Below are 15,830 nucleotides of genomic sequence, written 5' to 3' on the forward strand. Positions count from 1 at the left end.
GGAGCGGGTCCGACACTCACTCAGCAGCTCCTTGACTTGGCATCTCTCCGCGGCGGCTCTCAGGTCCTCCTGGAGCCTGACGTCTCTCTCGACGAGGCTCCACTGGTGCAGGAGGACGAGGGCATCCCTGGTGGACAGCACAGTCTCGTTCACGGTGAAGCGGTTCATGTCCCTGAAGGCCTGCAGCACGGTGGCCCGGTACCTCAGCACGGAGTCCAGTGCCCCGAAGAAGCTGGTGAGCTGGGCGGGGGCCAAGGCAGGCCTGCGGGAGCCAACGCCACGGACTGAGCCTGGGCCACCTCCTCGTCCGGCAGCCCAGGACCTCGTCCTGCGGCTCAGCACACCGTCCACTCACAGCCCGGGCGACCCTTTACAACAGACAAGAGCGTGGAGCCCAGCGCACAGCACAGGAAACGGGGAGCCCCTCCAGGGGAGGCAGAACGGGGCCCGGAGTCTGAGCTCCACCCTGGGGGCACCGAAAGCGCTCTGGAAACCGGGAGAGCTGGGCAGAGCCTGCGGTGAGGGCGCCAGCTGCCACGCTAAACAGTTCCAGGACCGCCAGTTCCTCTCCGACTCAGGAGCTCTCAGCCTCGAGGGAAAAGGCTCGGCAAAGCCCGGGGACGGCACAACCCACGGCCAAACCTGACTGGTGGGCGCTGCGAAGACGCACATCCCTCCGAGTTCTAAGGAATTTAAAATTCAAAACCATCTGCCTTCCACAATTTTAACATTTATGATCAGTATTCTGAATAAGAATCGGTTCTCAGAGACAACCCCAAAATAAGAAACGGGCGCTCTGGCATGAATCCAACAACTGAATTCAGAAAACAGAAAACCAAATGCCCTGTCCTTTATCAAGAAAGTTTCATTCTGAGATGACAATCCATTTGCTATCGATCCTCTGGTTTCAATCAGCATACCCCTGTTCCCAAACCAGAAATCTGAGGGCACACGGTGTACTTTCTCTAACACAGTAGAATCTGAGAAGAACTGAGCTCTCCTGAGGAAACCAAGAGTGTAATTCCAAGGGGAAAATACTGACATTTTCAAGGAAATTCATGGATAAGGGAGCCCGTAGGCTAATGAAGGCGGAGGCGAGTTTGGGAACAGCTTAACTTTCCTAGGCTTAGATCATGGAAAATATGTCCTTTCTATAAAACATTTTGAGTGCTTGGATCCAAAAGTCCAATAGACGGTTTGCCTGCTAAAAATGACCTGGCACGACAGGCTTTAGGTTTTTCGCGTGTGCTCGGTTCTCACGGTCTTGAAAGGAACCTCCTGAAGTTGACGCAGGAAGACAAGCAGCTGAAGGAGGTTTCCCGGCGTCACCGCAGGGACGGCAGCCCCCCCGCCCCAGAGCCCACCCTGTGGAGCCGTGACTAAGGGGAGGCCGACAGGTGACCTCCAAGGGGTCGTGGCCAGTGGGGAGGGGCTTACCTCAGGTGCTTTGTGAGCACAAGGAGGACGTGGAGGAACTCGTCGACCAAATGCAGGGCGAGCAGCTTCGGGGGCTCCTGGGACCCGGGCTTGCGAGGAGGCCGCTCCCCTGGCTGCACGCCTCTGTCCCCCAGCGTGGTCACCCACAGCGTGTGCAGCAGGGAGATGAGGCTGCCGAGCAGCTGAGGCTCCAGGAACCTGAAACCACAAGTGGGAGAGTCCACTGCCTGTCCCATCCTCTCCTCCCAGTGACGTCTCCCGGAGGGCGTGGGCGGCAACCATGCAGGAGACCGCGACGGCGGTGACCTTCCCGAGTGGCAGACTTCTCCCGTCCCCCAGCCGTCTATCCTCGCACCTCCCACTGCAGCCCCCAAAGAGGGGGACGCAGCGTCTGAGTGAACACAGGACGTCTGCTCCAGAAATGCAGCTCCACCCCAGGGCGAGGCCCCAACCCTCCTTTCTAGACAGCCAACCACCTCAGTCCCCACTAAGGGACATTCTGGAGCCGCTGCGGCACCCTAAGAAGAGCCTTCCCGCCCACGAGAACAACTCAACCCCAAAGCGTAAAGGTAACAGCCAGGAACAGATAATCGGTCAATGATGCCTTTAGATATAAGACATCACTTTCTTTCAGAGAAAAATCTTTTAATTCTTTTTAAAAAATGCACAAAAGGAAAAAAAAATGCATGAAAGAGCCTGGATGTCCCCAGGCTTATCATCATAGGTGGCTGTCTGAAAGAAAGATCCCTGCCACCAAGGGCTGTCTGCTGAGACAAGGTCTTCATCTTTTCACACAGCCTCAAACTTAGGAGAGTGTTAGGAATCAAAACAGATCACACTATGGACTGAACTGTGTCCCCCGCCCCATTCAGAGGCTGAAGCCCTAACCCCAATGGGACTATATTTGGAGGTGGGGCCTTTGGGAAGCCATTAGGCTTAGAAGTCATGAGGATGGAGCCCCCACGATGGGATTAATGTCCTATAAGAAGAGAAGGAGACCAGAGCTCTCTCATTCTCTCTCCCTGGTCATGTGAGGACACAGTCAGCAGCGTGTCTGCCAGGAAACGAGCTGTCACCAGACCCAACCATGCTGACTCCCTGATCTCGGACTTCCAGCCTCCAGAAGGCGAGAAAATGAAACTGTGTCGTTTAAGCCGCCCGGTGACGGCAGCCCCAGTAACAAGACAAACACCCGCTCCAGCCCTCGACGCTGCTCCGGCACCGGCTCTTCGCCGAGCACCTTGACCCCGGGCGGGAGTGGAGTGCGAACCCACATCACCGCACGAGCGTGCCTGAAACAGGAACTCCCTGTTTCTGCCTCAGGAAGGGCAGAGACCTTGACACCTCGGATGGGGGACCCCACTCCAGGGGAGGAGCCTGGACCTGGCACAGGAGACGGAAAGGTGGTATAGAGGATGCTGTTTCGGGAACACAGATTCTCCGGGACACTTCCAGCGGACACGAGACACGGCAGGAGGCACCCCGGTCTCCGCGTCACCTCCTTCTGCTTGATGCACAGCATACACATTCTCCTGCTCTCACACACACACAGACACAGACAGAGACACAGACACAGACACACACAGAGACACAGACACACACATACAGACACACACACAAACACAGACGGTGCTTACTTGCTCTCCAGGATGTGTAGGATCCACGTTAAGAGGCTGTAATCCCGCAGGATCTCATAGGCAGATTTGGCATCCCGGGCAGCATTCTGTAGAATTTCCAAAATCCAATTCTGCAAACCCAAAACAAAAAGTTACTCTTCAGTGGGAAAACCTGACTTACTTGATCCAAGGAACACTTTAAAAAATAGAATGGTAGGTTCCAATTACAGGCGGTGGCTGCACGTGACATCTGCTAAGTCTGTAAGGGTGGTAGCCATGGGGGACCACCCTTCCCCACAATGACAGCCAGAGGACACAGATGGCCACAGCGAGCTCGAGCCGGGGGACGCCCACCCGCTAATCCATCACAAGCAGAGGCACGGCACGGAAGCCACACGGCCCGCATCTGGGGCAGCCTGAGTGGGGAGGAGGGCGGCCCCATTTCGAGCCCAGCCAGAACCGCTGGCGGCTCATTCACTGCCTTGATTTTACCACCTGGAGAGGACTGAAAGATGGGACTCCCGCTGGAACTGTTAACTGGGGGCTTTAGGGTTCTCACATGCTGTAAAAAACAGAAATCTACCACACTCGAATTCGGCTTATTCAAACTCACTCCTATTTACCCACATTTTACATGATACCAGAAGCAGAAGCTGACTGGGCTAGAAATTAATCAAAATACGGATGAATTCTCCCAGTTACGTCTCACGCGACATGAGCTCTGGCTCCAGGGGCCGAGCTAATGTGCAGACTCCCTCGTCAGCCGTGAGGCAGGCAGTTCCGACTCGTGACTCATTTTCCCAGCCGAGTTTTGATAACCTGCAGCTTCTGTGCATTGTGAGACATCCTGGTGGCTTGGGCGTGTCTCCAAGCACCTCAGTCATTTATGGGGTGACGAGTTTCTAGAGCTCTCAGCCGCTCCAGAGCCACCTGGGTACTCATTACCTCCCTCCCTCTCCACAGGCCCCGCCCCCAGGCCAGGGCACCGGAAGCTAATGTAGAATCGGGAGGCCAGGCTGGGTGAGACTCCACGGGGACTTGACTGGCAGGTGGAACCCCGCGCAAGGGCCCAGGCCTCGGGCCCCCAGGAGCGCTGGCCGCCTACCTGGGCCACGTCGTCGCAGAGCGGGCTGCTGAAGAAGGACAGGATGATGTGGAGGATGCCCCGCCTGGCGCAGAGCTCGTAGCAGTACTTGTCCCGCATCCCCTGGCGCAGGAGCCCGAACATCCACTCCCGCTCCGTCTTCTGCTGTAACCCAAGCAACCAAGAAACTATCGCTAAAGAAGTGAAGGCCTTTTCCCCTGAAAACCCTTCCAACACCAGTACTTTCAACTGGGGGCAAAGGCTGCAGCACGGCTGCCCCCACCCTCCGTTTCTGGGTATGTTATTAAAAATCCTCCATCTCCGCTCTGCTTCCATTTCTCCAGGTCAGGAATAAGGGACCAGGTCAAGTTTACCCAGTGAACTGTGCTCACTCACAGGGGGTGTTCTGTAAAAGCACATTAGTATTCAAGCCAGTGCTTCACCAAGAAAATACAACGAGGATGCCATGACTCGAGGCCTCTGGAGTAGTCTGTGAGGTCTGAGAAGCCACCCAAGAATCAAGGTGTGGAATGGGAAGCGTTTCCACACACAGGCCTGCCTGGCCCCCGGCTCCACCCCAGCCCATGCTCTGTAGCTGACAGTCTCCTCGGGGAAACGTCAGCGCCGTGGCTGAGCATCCCATTTAGGAGCCTTTCCAGGACCCCGAGACCTCAGAGCGTTACCTCGAAGTCGGAGCTGTAGAAGAACTGGTAGAAGCCTGGAACTTTGTTCATGTTCAGGTACTCATGGGACAGCAGGAACTTGTTGACCTTCAAATACATGTGCTCCTCTGTGAACACAAGCAGACAGTCACTCACCAGAGCGCCAACAGGACAGCCCGTGGCCGGCTGGAGTAGTGTAGTAGGGCCCTGGCGGGGTGGGGGGTCAGACATAAACCCCTGCCCCCTCGGGGCTTTCCAATCCTGATCCAGGTTATTAGTTCTCAAGAATTAAAACGCAGTTAAGACACCTTAGTTCTACACAGCACACGGGCTTCTCTTGCAGCCCAGGAACTACGTGAGGATGTCCAGTCCTTCGGAGATGTCACCCCTCCCCGGGCATCAGCCCACTGCCTAAGCTCTAATCAGCTGGTGGGGAGAGTGCGGCCTGGCCACACTTCAGACAGCACAGGGCTAACACCCAGCCCATCGGCCTCCCGCTGAGGCAACCGCCACAGCAAAGGGGGCTCACACGCACCCTGAGTCACTTGGCTCTTGAGTGCAATGGGGCCGACACCTCCTCCCCTGGTCCCAACCCTGGACCACTGATGCTGCCCTGTGCTCCAACACCGACATGAGGTCTGATGTGGGACAGCTTGCCTAGAGGGCACAGACTGGATGGGAGGCCAAGACCATCCACCTTGACCTCTGCTGGGGTATTTTCACAGAAGAGTTTGTTCCTTTGGAGTCTAAATGGCTAATTACCTTCTTTCCTCCTGTAATTTCTAAGGTAAAGAAAAAACCATGTAATAAAAACGATACGCGGGGACTTCCCTGGTGGCGCAGTGGTTAAGAATCCGCCTGCCAATGCAGGGGACACAGGTTCAAGCCCTGGTCTGGGAAGATTCCACGTGCCACGGAGCAACTAAGCCCGTGCGCCACAACTACTGAGCCTGCGCTTTGGAGCCCGCGAGCCACAACTACTGAAGCCCGTGTGCCTAGAGCCCGTGCTCTGCAACAAGAGAAGCCACTACAATGAGAAGCCTGCGCACCACAACGAAGAGTAGCCCCCGCTCGCCACAACTAGAGAAAGCCCACGTGCAGCAACGAAGACCCGACGCAGCCAAAAATAAAGATACAGGGGAGATGAAAATCAAATCTGAATTCTAACAGCAACTTGACTACAGATTGATTGTGGGGCTTGAACAAGCTATTGAACCTTGGGGGCCCCAGCTGGGAGGCTGTCTCCTCATCTAAAAACAACCCTGTGGTCCCTAACGTTATCAACATTCTATGACTTTTCACTAATTACCAAAAAAAAAAAAAGGTCCCATGAGACTGACTTGTGCTCACACTACCTCGGCAGTGCCCTGCTGTGAGGAACAAAGCAGAGTGTTTTGTGTTCCATGCCCTGGGTGACACCTGCGCTGGGACCCACAGGCCGCTTGTCCTCTAGCTGGTGAGCTACACTGACGCTGACCCCCGAGCTCAGAGAGACAGCTGCCAGCACGGACGGGCCTCCGTGTCAGGTCCCTCTAAGCGCTCACGTATGGATCCGTGACGCCCTCGAGCAGTCCCTGTGGTGGGAGCTGTGATTTGCTTTCACCACAGCTTTATACCCCCACAGGCAAACAGGAGCACACGATCTTCCCCCATCACACACACTCTTCTGCGCCTGGCACGTGTGACCCTGATCCGTCTCCCTCACATGTGTGGTGGACTGGTGATGCCTGCGGGATGAACGCCTCCAAGTGGCCTTGCTCAGCCTCAAAACTTCCACCTCACCCCAACCTGATTCTGTCAGTGGTACCTGGTTTCAAAATTTGCAAGGCTGCTTTGGCGATGAAGAGAGTCAAGGTGAAGGTGAGTCTCATGTTCTTAGTTCGGATCCCGTTCCGGACTACGTCCAACAGGTACAGTACCTTCAAACCAGGAAAAAGGGGGAAAACAGAAAAAGAGAATTTGCAGAACGGCTGTGATCAGCCTTATCTCGTACAGCCTAAACCACAGCTTTGCAGAGTGGTCTGCTCCTCGTGCCCCAGGGACCACCCAAGGTGACGCCTGTCCCCACCACCTCAGGGCGCGGCTTCTGAGGCTCTGTGTGTCCTGGGTGACAGCTGCCGTCACCCCTGAGTTCAACAGAAATTAGAACTGCTCTGCCCACCGCGACACAAGAAGACCACTTGTAAGGGGAGACCTGTCTCCATCTCCCGGGGCTGAGGACCCGAGACAGCCTCAGGTATCACCCCCCCTCCCCCAGCAGGGGACAGACTTTGTCCTCTATCAGTCTCCCGGCAATGCCTCCGATCTCCTTAGGAAATCCTTCCACCAGGCCGGGCGGACAGCCGTCCCCGCAGCCCCGCTCACCTGGGGCTGCTCCCGGAAGCGTGCCCCCTCCAGCTGTGAGTAGTAGGCTGCCAGCACGGAGTAGGCCGCGGCTCGCATCGGGGGGTCGTAGCTGCTGAGGGCTGTGACAGTTAGGCCCAGAGCATTTGAATCCACAAATTTCCGACAATCCACCACAAATTCTGAGGGAAATAAAATACAGCATTAACTACACACACACACACACACACACACACACACACACACACACACACACACACACACACACGCTATGATTCCGTGACGCTCGTGCAACACAGAGAATTCCATTCGCTCTTGCGTCTTACCACCATCAGCTACGTGTGCGTGCTCGGTACAAGAAATGCAAGTCTTCCTCCTGCTCTCCTTAACTTCTGCTAAAGCCGGGTAAAAGACTATCTCCTCTTCCATGGCAATAATCACATGCCTTCAGTTTCTAAGATGCTTGTAAATCCCAAGAATCCCAGGAATCTTTCATTACTTCTCACAAATACCCAGAGATCAGAGGTGACATTCGGACCCACCACTGAGATCCCAGCATGCGGAGGCCTGGGGGACACAACCAGAGGGTCAGCAGAGAAAGCCGGCTCTCGGGTCTACCCTGTTCAGCCCTCGGCCTCTGAGTTCCCACCCACAAACACGGCCAAGGAAAATATGTAAGGCGGCGATGCTGGGAGATACAGCCAATGCGAACTGGTCTGAGCTGAACTATCGATTTTACGAAGGATTAACTTATATCCACTCTGCAACCCTAGTTCTTTCTTCAAACAAATGACAGAAATCTCACAGAAGAGTGGCTCACCAAGCCTGAACAAAAGCTACAGCCCAGAGCTTGCTGGCTGATATTCTCTCATCACCTGTGAGGCCCTGAAAAACTCACATCACTCCAGGAGAGGATGTGACGGGAGAGAAGGTCGGATACGTGAGGGGACCCACTTGATCACACCTGCAATTCGGGACACTTCAAATCCTCTTTAACAAAAACCCAGGCCTTTTTACAATATAAACATTGTCAAGAAAAACCTCAGAACAGGGATAGGTCACCTGGGGAGGGTGAGATGAACTGGGAGATTAGGTTTGACATAAATACATTGTAAATCAACTATACTTCAATAAAACAAACAAAAGACCAAACAAACAAAAAAGAAAAATGCACTAGATGGGCTGATCAGCAGATTAGACACTGAATAAAACAAGAACAGTGAACCTGAAGACAGCAACAGAATCTAACTGAACTGAAACACAGAGAGAAAGAAGAATTTTAAAAACATGAGCATCACTGAGCTGTGGGACAATTTCAAGCAGGCTAATACATGTATAACTGGAGTCCCTAAAAATGAAGAAATAATGGCCAAAACTTTTCCAAATTTGACAAAACCACAAACCTACAGGCCCAGGAAGCTCAATGAACACCCCAAACACCAAAAAACATAAAGAAAATTACACCCAAGCTTATCATAATCGAATTGCTTGAAACTGGTGATTTAAAAAATCTTAAAAGTGGTCACAAAACATAGAGTGGAACAAAGATAAGAACACTGCTTCTTGTTAGAAACAATGCAATCCAGAATCAAGGTGGCAACATCTTTAAAGGACAATAAGAAAAAAACCTGTCAACTGAGAATTTCCTACCCCATGAAAATCTTTCAAAAGTTAAGACTAAAAGCTGAAAGAATTGATCACCAACAGCCTTGAACTATAAGAATTCTTAAAAGTATTCTGAGGAGAAGGAAAATGATAGAAGATGGAAATCTGGATCTACACAAAGGAATGAAGAGAAAAAGGAATGATAACTATGGGGTAAACAAAATATTTAAATCCCTTGAAAAGGTAATTGACAGTCTGAAGCAAAAACAACCACATAGGGCTTCCCTGGTGGCGCAGTGGTTGAGAGTCCGCCTGCCGATGCAGGGGACACGGGTTCGTGCCCTGGTTTGGGAAGATCCCACATGCCACGGAGCGGCTGGGCCCGTGAGCCATGGCCGCTGAGCCTGCGCGTCCGGAGCCTGTGCTCTGCAGCGGGAGAGGCCACAACAGTGGTAAAAAAAAAAACAACAAAAAAAAACCAACCACATATTGTAGGCTTTTTAACATTTATCAATAGATGGAAAATGTATGATAATTATAGCGCAAAGCCAGGAGGGGAGAGATATATATACTATTGTAAGGTGCTTCTACTGTCCATGAAGTGGTATAATCTCACTTGAAAGTAAACCACAATAAATTGAAGACATATCCCATAAACCCTAAAGCAACCAACACACACATGCACACAAAAACACGTATACACACACACACACGTACATATGCTGACAAGCATACACACAAATTATAGCTAAAAGCCAAAAAAGAAAATAAAGTGGAATCAGATCGATAATCACATTAAATGTAAATGGTGTATACATTCCAATTAAAAGGCAGAGATAGTCAGATTGGATATAAAAACAAAACCCAAGTATACGCTGTCTACAAGAAACCACTTTTAACCTCAAGATGCAGATTTTAAGTAAAAGGATGGAGTGGTGATTATTTTGAAATGTAGAGAAATAGGTAATCACTATGTTATGCACCAGGAACTAACAGTGTTGTAGGTCAACTATACTTGAAAACAACAAACAAACAAACCCACAGGAAAAGAGGTCAGATTTGTGGTCACCAGAGGCAGGAGGTAGGAGGAGGGAAAATGGATGAAGGCGGTCAAAAGGCACAAACTTCCAGCTATAAGATAAATAAGTACGAGGGATGCAATGTACAACATGGTAAATATAATTAACACTGCCGCATGTTATATATGGAAGTTGTTAAGAGAGTAAATGCTGAGTTCTCATCACAAGGAAAAAAATTTTTTATATTTCTTTAATTCTACATGTATATGAGATGACGGATGTTCACTAAACTTACTGTTGTAATCACTGCATGACTTATGTTAAGTCAAATCACTATGTTGTACACCTTAAACTTATACAGTGCTGTATGCCAATTATATCTCAATAAAACTGGAAGGAAAGAAAAAGTAAAAGGATGGAAAAAGAATAATTAGAAGATTCTTGGGCTCTAACAGCTTATGGACTAAATTTTCTCATTTCTAACAAGTGACTACTTTTGATGGGAGGGGGGAAAAATGCCAAATGCTTTACAAAGCATCAAACTGAGGGATAAAATTATATTGTTTTGGAAAAGATGAGATATGTTTAAGATACACCCACCTACCTACATAACACACACACATAAATGGAATAAATCTGGAAAAGAGAACACTCTCAACATTTAATATTACACTCACTAAAAATAGCTAGTACTTAGCAGGGATATTTTTAGTAATCACTGACACGCTGTAAGAGAAAAGGGTTTTCCACGTGTCCATGAGGAAAAGTCAATTTCATGTTCTGTAGTCATCTCTGTTATTCTCCGGAAGTCTTGGCTTTGTAACATGTATGGAAAAGAGCTGCCCTCGAGTGCTGAAAACATAATAGGCTATCAAAAAATAGTTATAAATACCATTCTCTTTAAGAACCTCATAAATAGAAATTCGGCCTTGTGATAACAGATTTTCAAACCAAAATGGCTTAACCAGGACAATTACCAAGGATTAAAAGAAAAAGCACCCCACACTTTACGGGCTTTGGTGGCAGTGCAGCTGCGCTGTGGGAGCAGAAAGAGCCGTTCGTCACGCCTCCTCTCACACCATCTCCTAGAGGCAGCCCGGCCAGGAAGCCTCGTCACAGGGAGGGGTCCATGGAGCCTATGTCCAGTGGTCTGGTGAGAACCGCACGTGGGCCCCCCTGTTCTGTGAATTAGGAGCCAAAGAGTTCAGCCCGGTTCTCCTGAGGACAAGAATTTGCTGTGGAAAAAGCATTTGTCACTGCCATTGCTAACAGCCTTGGCTGGCCCTGCTTTTCGGCCAAGGACTCAAAGAAAAGAAGCAGTAAGGTTAAGAAAACAGGTTCCGTTTTCAGCAAAGGGTTGACCTGGAGCAGTGAGACGAGTTTCTCTGAAGCCTGGCCACCACACACACAAACTAATCACACACCCAATTTAGGACTGCAGAATGTTGAGCAACACTTGGACCCAGGTGCCACTGCAGGAAGTAAAGACATGCTGTGGAGAACTTCTGCTACACACAGCATGGATGAATCTCACCAATATAATGCAGATAAATGAAGCTGATACAAAAGAATATAAAGTGTTTAATGCCATTTACATAAAGTTCAAATACAGGACACTGGTCCCTTCTGGGGAGGAAGGGGTACTGGCCAGGAAGGGGCCTGAGGAGGAGCCGCCGATTATGTTCTGTTCCTATTTGGCCAGTGGTTTCACCCAAACTTGAGCCATACATATATGATTTGCATTGGTGTCTATATATCACACTTCAATAAAAATTTACTTAAAATATTATTCATGTTTAGTTAGCCACCAGGGCAACAGTAAATGGAATAGTAACTTTTTAAAAAATAATAAAAAGAAAAAAAAGATTCGTGACAATTCAACCACAGTAAACCTTTGGCCATTGTACAGTTCACAGATTTCTGTTCTGTTCAACTTATCATTTTACTGCTAGGAATTTTCCTCTCCTGTTGAACTGGTATACTTCCTTTTATCAGATGATGAAATTTGTTTAAAATATTATGCTTCCATTTTTTTTTGTTCTGGATTATAAGTAGCCCAGAGCAAAATTTAATGAACCTAGTTTTTCTTGGTTTGCTTATTTGTTTTGCATATCTATTTCCCTATCCACTTATATGCTTTTTAAAATTTTCTACTTCAACATGAATGATTTTGGTGTAAGCAGTATTTTAAGCTACTGCAAATCCTTTCTGGGTAGACATGCTCTGCAAATTTTTCTACCTATATTATACCAATAAAATGTAAACGTGGCTGTATTTGGAGATTTCCCTAACTTGAAAGAGCATTTACTAGTTCTCTCTTCACAAAAGGCCTTCCAGATCCTGTCCTTCCCCCTTACCCCAACTATTCAAGATTCTGGGAAAAACACTGTCCTGATTTTAATATCTCTCTACTGTTTTCCAAGCCTTTGCCTTCTATCTCCTAAAAGCTCTCCTGAAAGAGCAACAGACTAAATGATTTGTTGTAATTCACTAAAGCTGCATCATATTTTTAGACTGTGGAAAATCTATTTTCATGTTTGATGAGAAACAGACTTAGCCAGCACTGCCAAGACCTGGGGGGAATCAAAGAGCGTAGTAGATGTGCCTCACTTAGCCGCTGCTAACAGCCACCGGGGCAGTTAAGATATCTGCTGGCCATCATCATCATCTGACATTTGCATGAAATGAAATGCCCCTGCTCTCTTGCAAAGAAACTCTAGCTCAGCCACAGAACCCAGTGGTCATGGAGAGGCTAGTCTCTGAGAACACAGCCCTCTCATCTTTCTGTTAGGAGCTAAGGGCAGTGGTGGAGGATCAGCAAATCCATAAGGAAGAGCATTTGAGTATAAAAAGACCATCAAGTTTAAAAGGGGAGAACACAGGGCAATCAGTGAGGCATGGTTTCCGGGTGCACCTCATCTACACGGCCATTACAACCAGGAGGGAGGAGGAGTGAGGGAGCCCCTCAGGCATCACGCTGGCTGGTCCCCACTGGGCATCAGAGGGACCCTAATACAGAGGAAGGACGAGGCTCCCGCTTGGTGCCAGTGGAGGCCACGTGAGGAGCAGTAATGGCCACTCCCGCCCTCCCAGCCAGGAAGTGTCAGTGCAGGGGCGCCGGGACTCCCCAGCCCAGCAGTAACCAGGAGGAAGGGCGAGGAGGAGAGATGGAGGACCGACAAGTGGGGATGGGATGGGAACACCCACAGGCAAAAAAATGAAGCTGGACCTAAACTTCACACCTTATACAAAAATTAACTCAAAACAGGCCACAGACTTAAATGTAAAACCTACAACTATACAACTTTCAGAAATAAACATGGGAGAAATTCTATAGGATGGAGCGATGGGCAAAGAGTTCTTAAGACTTGACACCATAGCATGACCCATAAAAGGAAAAACTGATAAACTGGACTTCATCAAAATTGAAAACTGCTGCTCTCTTAACTCTGTTAAGAAGGTGAAAAGATAAGCTACACAGTGGGAGAAAATATTTGCAAATCATGTATCAAACAAAGGACTAATAGGTACAATATATGAAGAACCCTCAAAACTCAACAGTAAAAACAAACAAACAAACAAAACCCATTAGAATAAATGGGCAAAAGACGTGAACTGATGTTTTACCAAAGAGGATTACAGATGGTAAGTAAGCCACAAGATGTTCATCATCATTAGCCATTAAGAAAATGCAAATTCCGGGCTTCCCTGGTGGCGCAGTGGTTGAGAGTCCGCCTGCCGATGCAGGGGACATGGGTTCGTGCCCCGGTCCGGGAAGATCCCACGTGCCGCAGAGCGGCTGGGCCCGTGAGCCATGGCCGCTGAGCCTGCGCGTCCGGAGCTTGTGCTCCGCAACGGGAGAGGCCACAACAGTGAGAGGCCCGCGTACCGCAAAAAAAAAAAAAAAAAAAAAAAAAAAAGCAAATTCAAAGCACAGTGAGATAGCACTACACACCAATCACCGACAAAATGCCCCAAACCAACAGACCTGACCAGCCTGGGAATCAGACGCTGGTCTTTACCAGCGTGTACTGATACACGTTTCTGTTCTTTCAGTCTCTCCGAAGCATTCACCCACAAAGATTCCCACCCTCAGGGTAGTAGACACAATATGCAATTTCAAAAATATACTTCAACCAAGGAAAAGCCAACCTTAGCAGGCTCTCACTCATCGTCAAAGACAAAGTCTCTCATTTCTGCTGGTACGTGACCACTATTCAGTGAAAATTCAGAAAAGGCTCTTGTCATTAAAATTAGGAAAACGTCAAAGACAAAAGGACACTCCCAGATTTTAAAATTATAATTAAAAAAAAATCACTGTGTATTCAAAACATTAACTGTTACTTTGCTGAAAATCACTGGAATGGAAAGGTGAGAAGGCAGCTGAAGATCCTTCAAGAATTATTTTCAAGATTAAGGTCCTAATTTGGTAATTATGGTAATAATCATGCCCCCTCAACCCACCCGGAAGGCTGCAATTACCTGGCCTGGTCAATTCACTGAAGAGATGAAGGAGGAAACAGGGGTCATAAAGGTCACTGAGATCCATCGTGCTCCCGTCTTTAAATATCGGCTCCTCTGTGTCCTGAAATAGCCCGAGACAAACAGAAACGTGTGGTTCGACTGCGTAAGTGTAACACCATGTGAATGTTTGCCCACTATTACCCAGAGTTCAAATTATTTTGAATATTCAAGCCCATTAAAAAATGGTTCTATTCAAAAACAACAGTGCTTGTACATGAAATTATACCTTTGATATTTGCTTTTGTGGAAAGAAGTTATAAGAGAAACAAGTATGGCCAGTGCTGAGAAGTTTTGAAGCTGGGTGGTGGGTATGTGGGTCCTGTCTCTGTACCTTTGCATATGGTTGGAATTTTACTTATAAAAAGTTAACAAATCACAAGAAAAGCAGTGCTTGTATTTTATAGCGGCTAAAACCTGACGGCTTCCCCCTGGGCGCCCCGCACCTCGGCGGGCAGCAGCCTCCGGCTCTGGGGGAAGTGGAGGACAGTCTTCATCACGCGGTCCGGATCCAGCAGGCGGAGGATGTCCCCGACGCTCGGCTGCCGCCACAGTGACTTGCCCAGGCTCTGGCACGTCTTCTGATGCTCCACGGCCGCTGGGCCCCACGCTAGCAGCCTAGAGCCGGATGGGAGAGCAGACTGGTCACAGGGCCCCATCGGGAACAGGGGCGATGGTGGGGATGATGGCACTGCAGGTAGCTTTGTCAAGCAGCTAGCACGCCAGGCACTGAGTACCTGTCCTGTGTTGTATCATTTAATCCCCATGATAACTTCGGGGGAAGGTGGGAGTGATGGAGAGGTTGACAGTGATGAGGGCGGTGTGACAGTGTCGGGGATGATGGAGGCCAACACTTACGGAGAGTTTACGATGTGCCAGGCACTATTCTAAGCCTTTCAGGTGTATTCATTTCACGTAATCTGCACGGCTATCCCATAAGGTAGGTACTATGGTCATCCCTATTTTGCAAATGTGGGAAGAGAGACACAGAGAGGATCTGGAACGTTGCTCAGCTGGTCCCCTGCCCAGCTGGTGAGTTGCAGAGCAGGAATTCACATTTGGGGAGCCTGGCTCCAGAGTCTGTGCTGGACACAGTGGCAGAACCCTGGCAGCTCAACGATGCTCTACTGTTACAAACCTTTCCTTGTTGCCACGGGGCCGTGAGCAGACCAGGTCCCCAGCTCTACCTTTCGCGCCACCAGTCCCCATGGCAGCCGCCCAGAGAGGTCACCTTGCCTTCCTCCTGGAAAGCGACTGAACCCGTCCATTAACCCGAGACGGGGTTCTGAGGCCGCGGGGGTTGGGTAGGACGGCTCACTCTTCTCTCTGAGGGAGACTGCTTCTGTTTTCTCTCCTCTCCCTCATGTGCACAGGGGCTGTTTATTCCAGAAAGAATACCACTGACGCAGCACCACCTCCAAGGCAGTAAGTGGGTGAGGCCACGAGGGGAAGGGAGAGACAATGTTTATTCATGACCTGGGCTCTTTTAAGAGGCAGAAAATGGTTCTCTTTACTGTTTTTTTTTTTTCGGGGGAGGGGGGAC

The 15,830-nt window shown here is 49.4% G+C and overlaps 1 protein-coding gene across 2 annotated transcripts in view; it reads right to left on the reverse strand.

Annotated features, from left to right (window-relative positions):
- Nucleotides 1-15,830, reverse strand: part of URB1 (URB1 ribosome biogenesis homolog) — a 65,962-nt gene that overhangs the window by 2,913 nt on the left and 47,219 nt on the right. Inside the window, exons 29-37 of one of the 2 annotated variants that reach the window (XM_082625717.1) lie at nt 14,734-14,905; nt 14,249-14,351; nt 7,164-7,324; nt 6,607-6,718; nt 4,821-4,927; nt 4,159-4,302; nt 3,075-3,184; nt 1,438-1,635; nt 21-262 (exon numbers count right to left, since the gene is read on the reverse strand). In XM_082625717.1, coding sequence (XP_082481843.1) covers nt 21-262; nt 1,438-1,635; nt 3,075-3,184; nt 4,159-4,302; nt 4,821-4,927; nt 6,607-6,718; nt 7,164-7,324; nt 14,249-14,351; nt 14,734-14,905 — 1,349 coding nt within the window. The remainder of the gene's footprint in view (nt 1-20; nt 263-1,437; nt 1,636-3,074; nt 3,185-4,158; nt 4,303-4,820; nt 4,928-6,606; nt 6,719-7,163; nt 7,325-14,248; nt 14,352-14,733; nt 14,906-15,830) is intronic. The other variant, XM_082625716.1, reaches the window with a different exon arrangement.

Source organism: Mesoplodon mirus, assembly GCF_964341445.2.
Source record: "Mesoplodon mirus genome assembly, chromosome: 6".
Lineage (NCBI taxonomy): Eukaryota > Metazoa > Chordata > Mammalia > Artiodactyla > Ziphiidae > Mesoplodon > Mesoplodon mirus.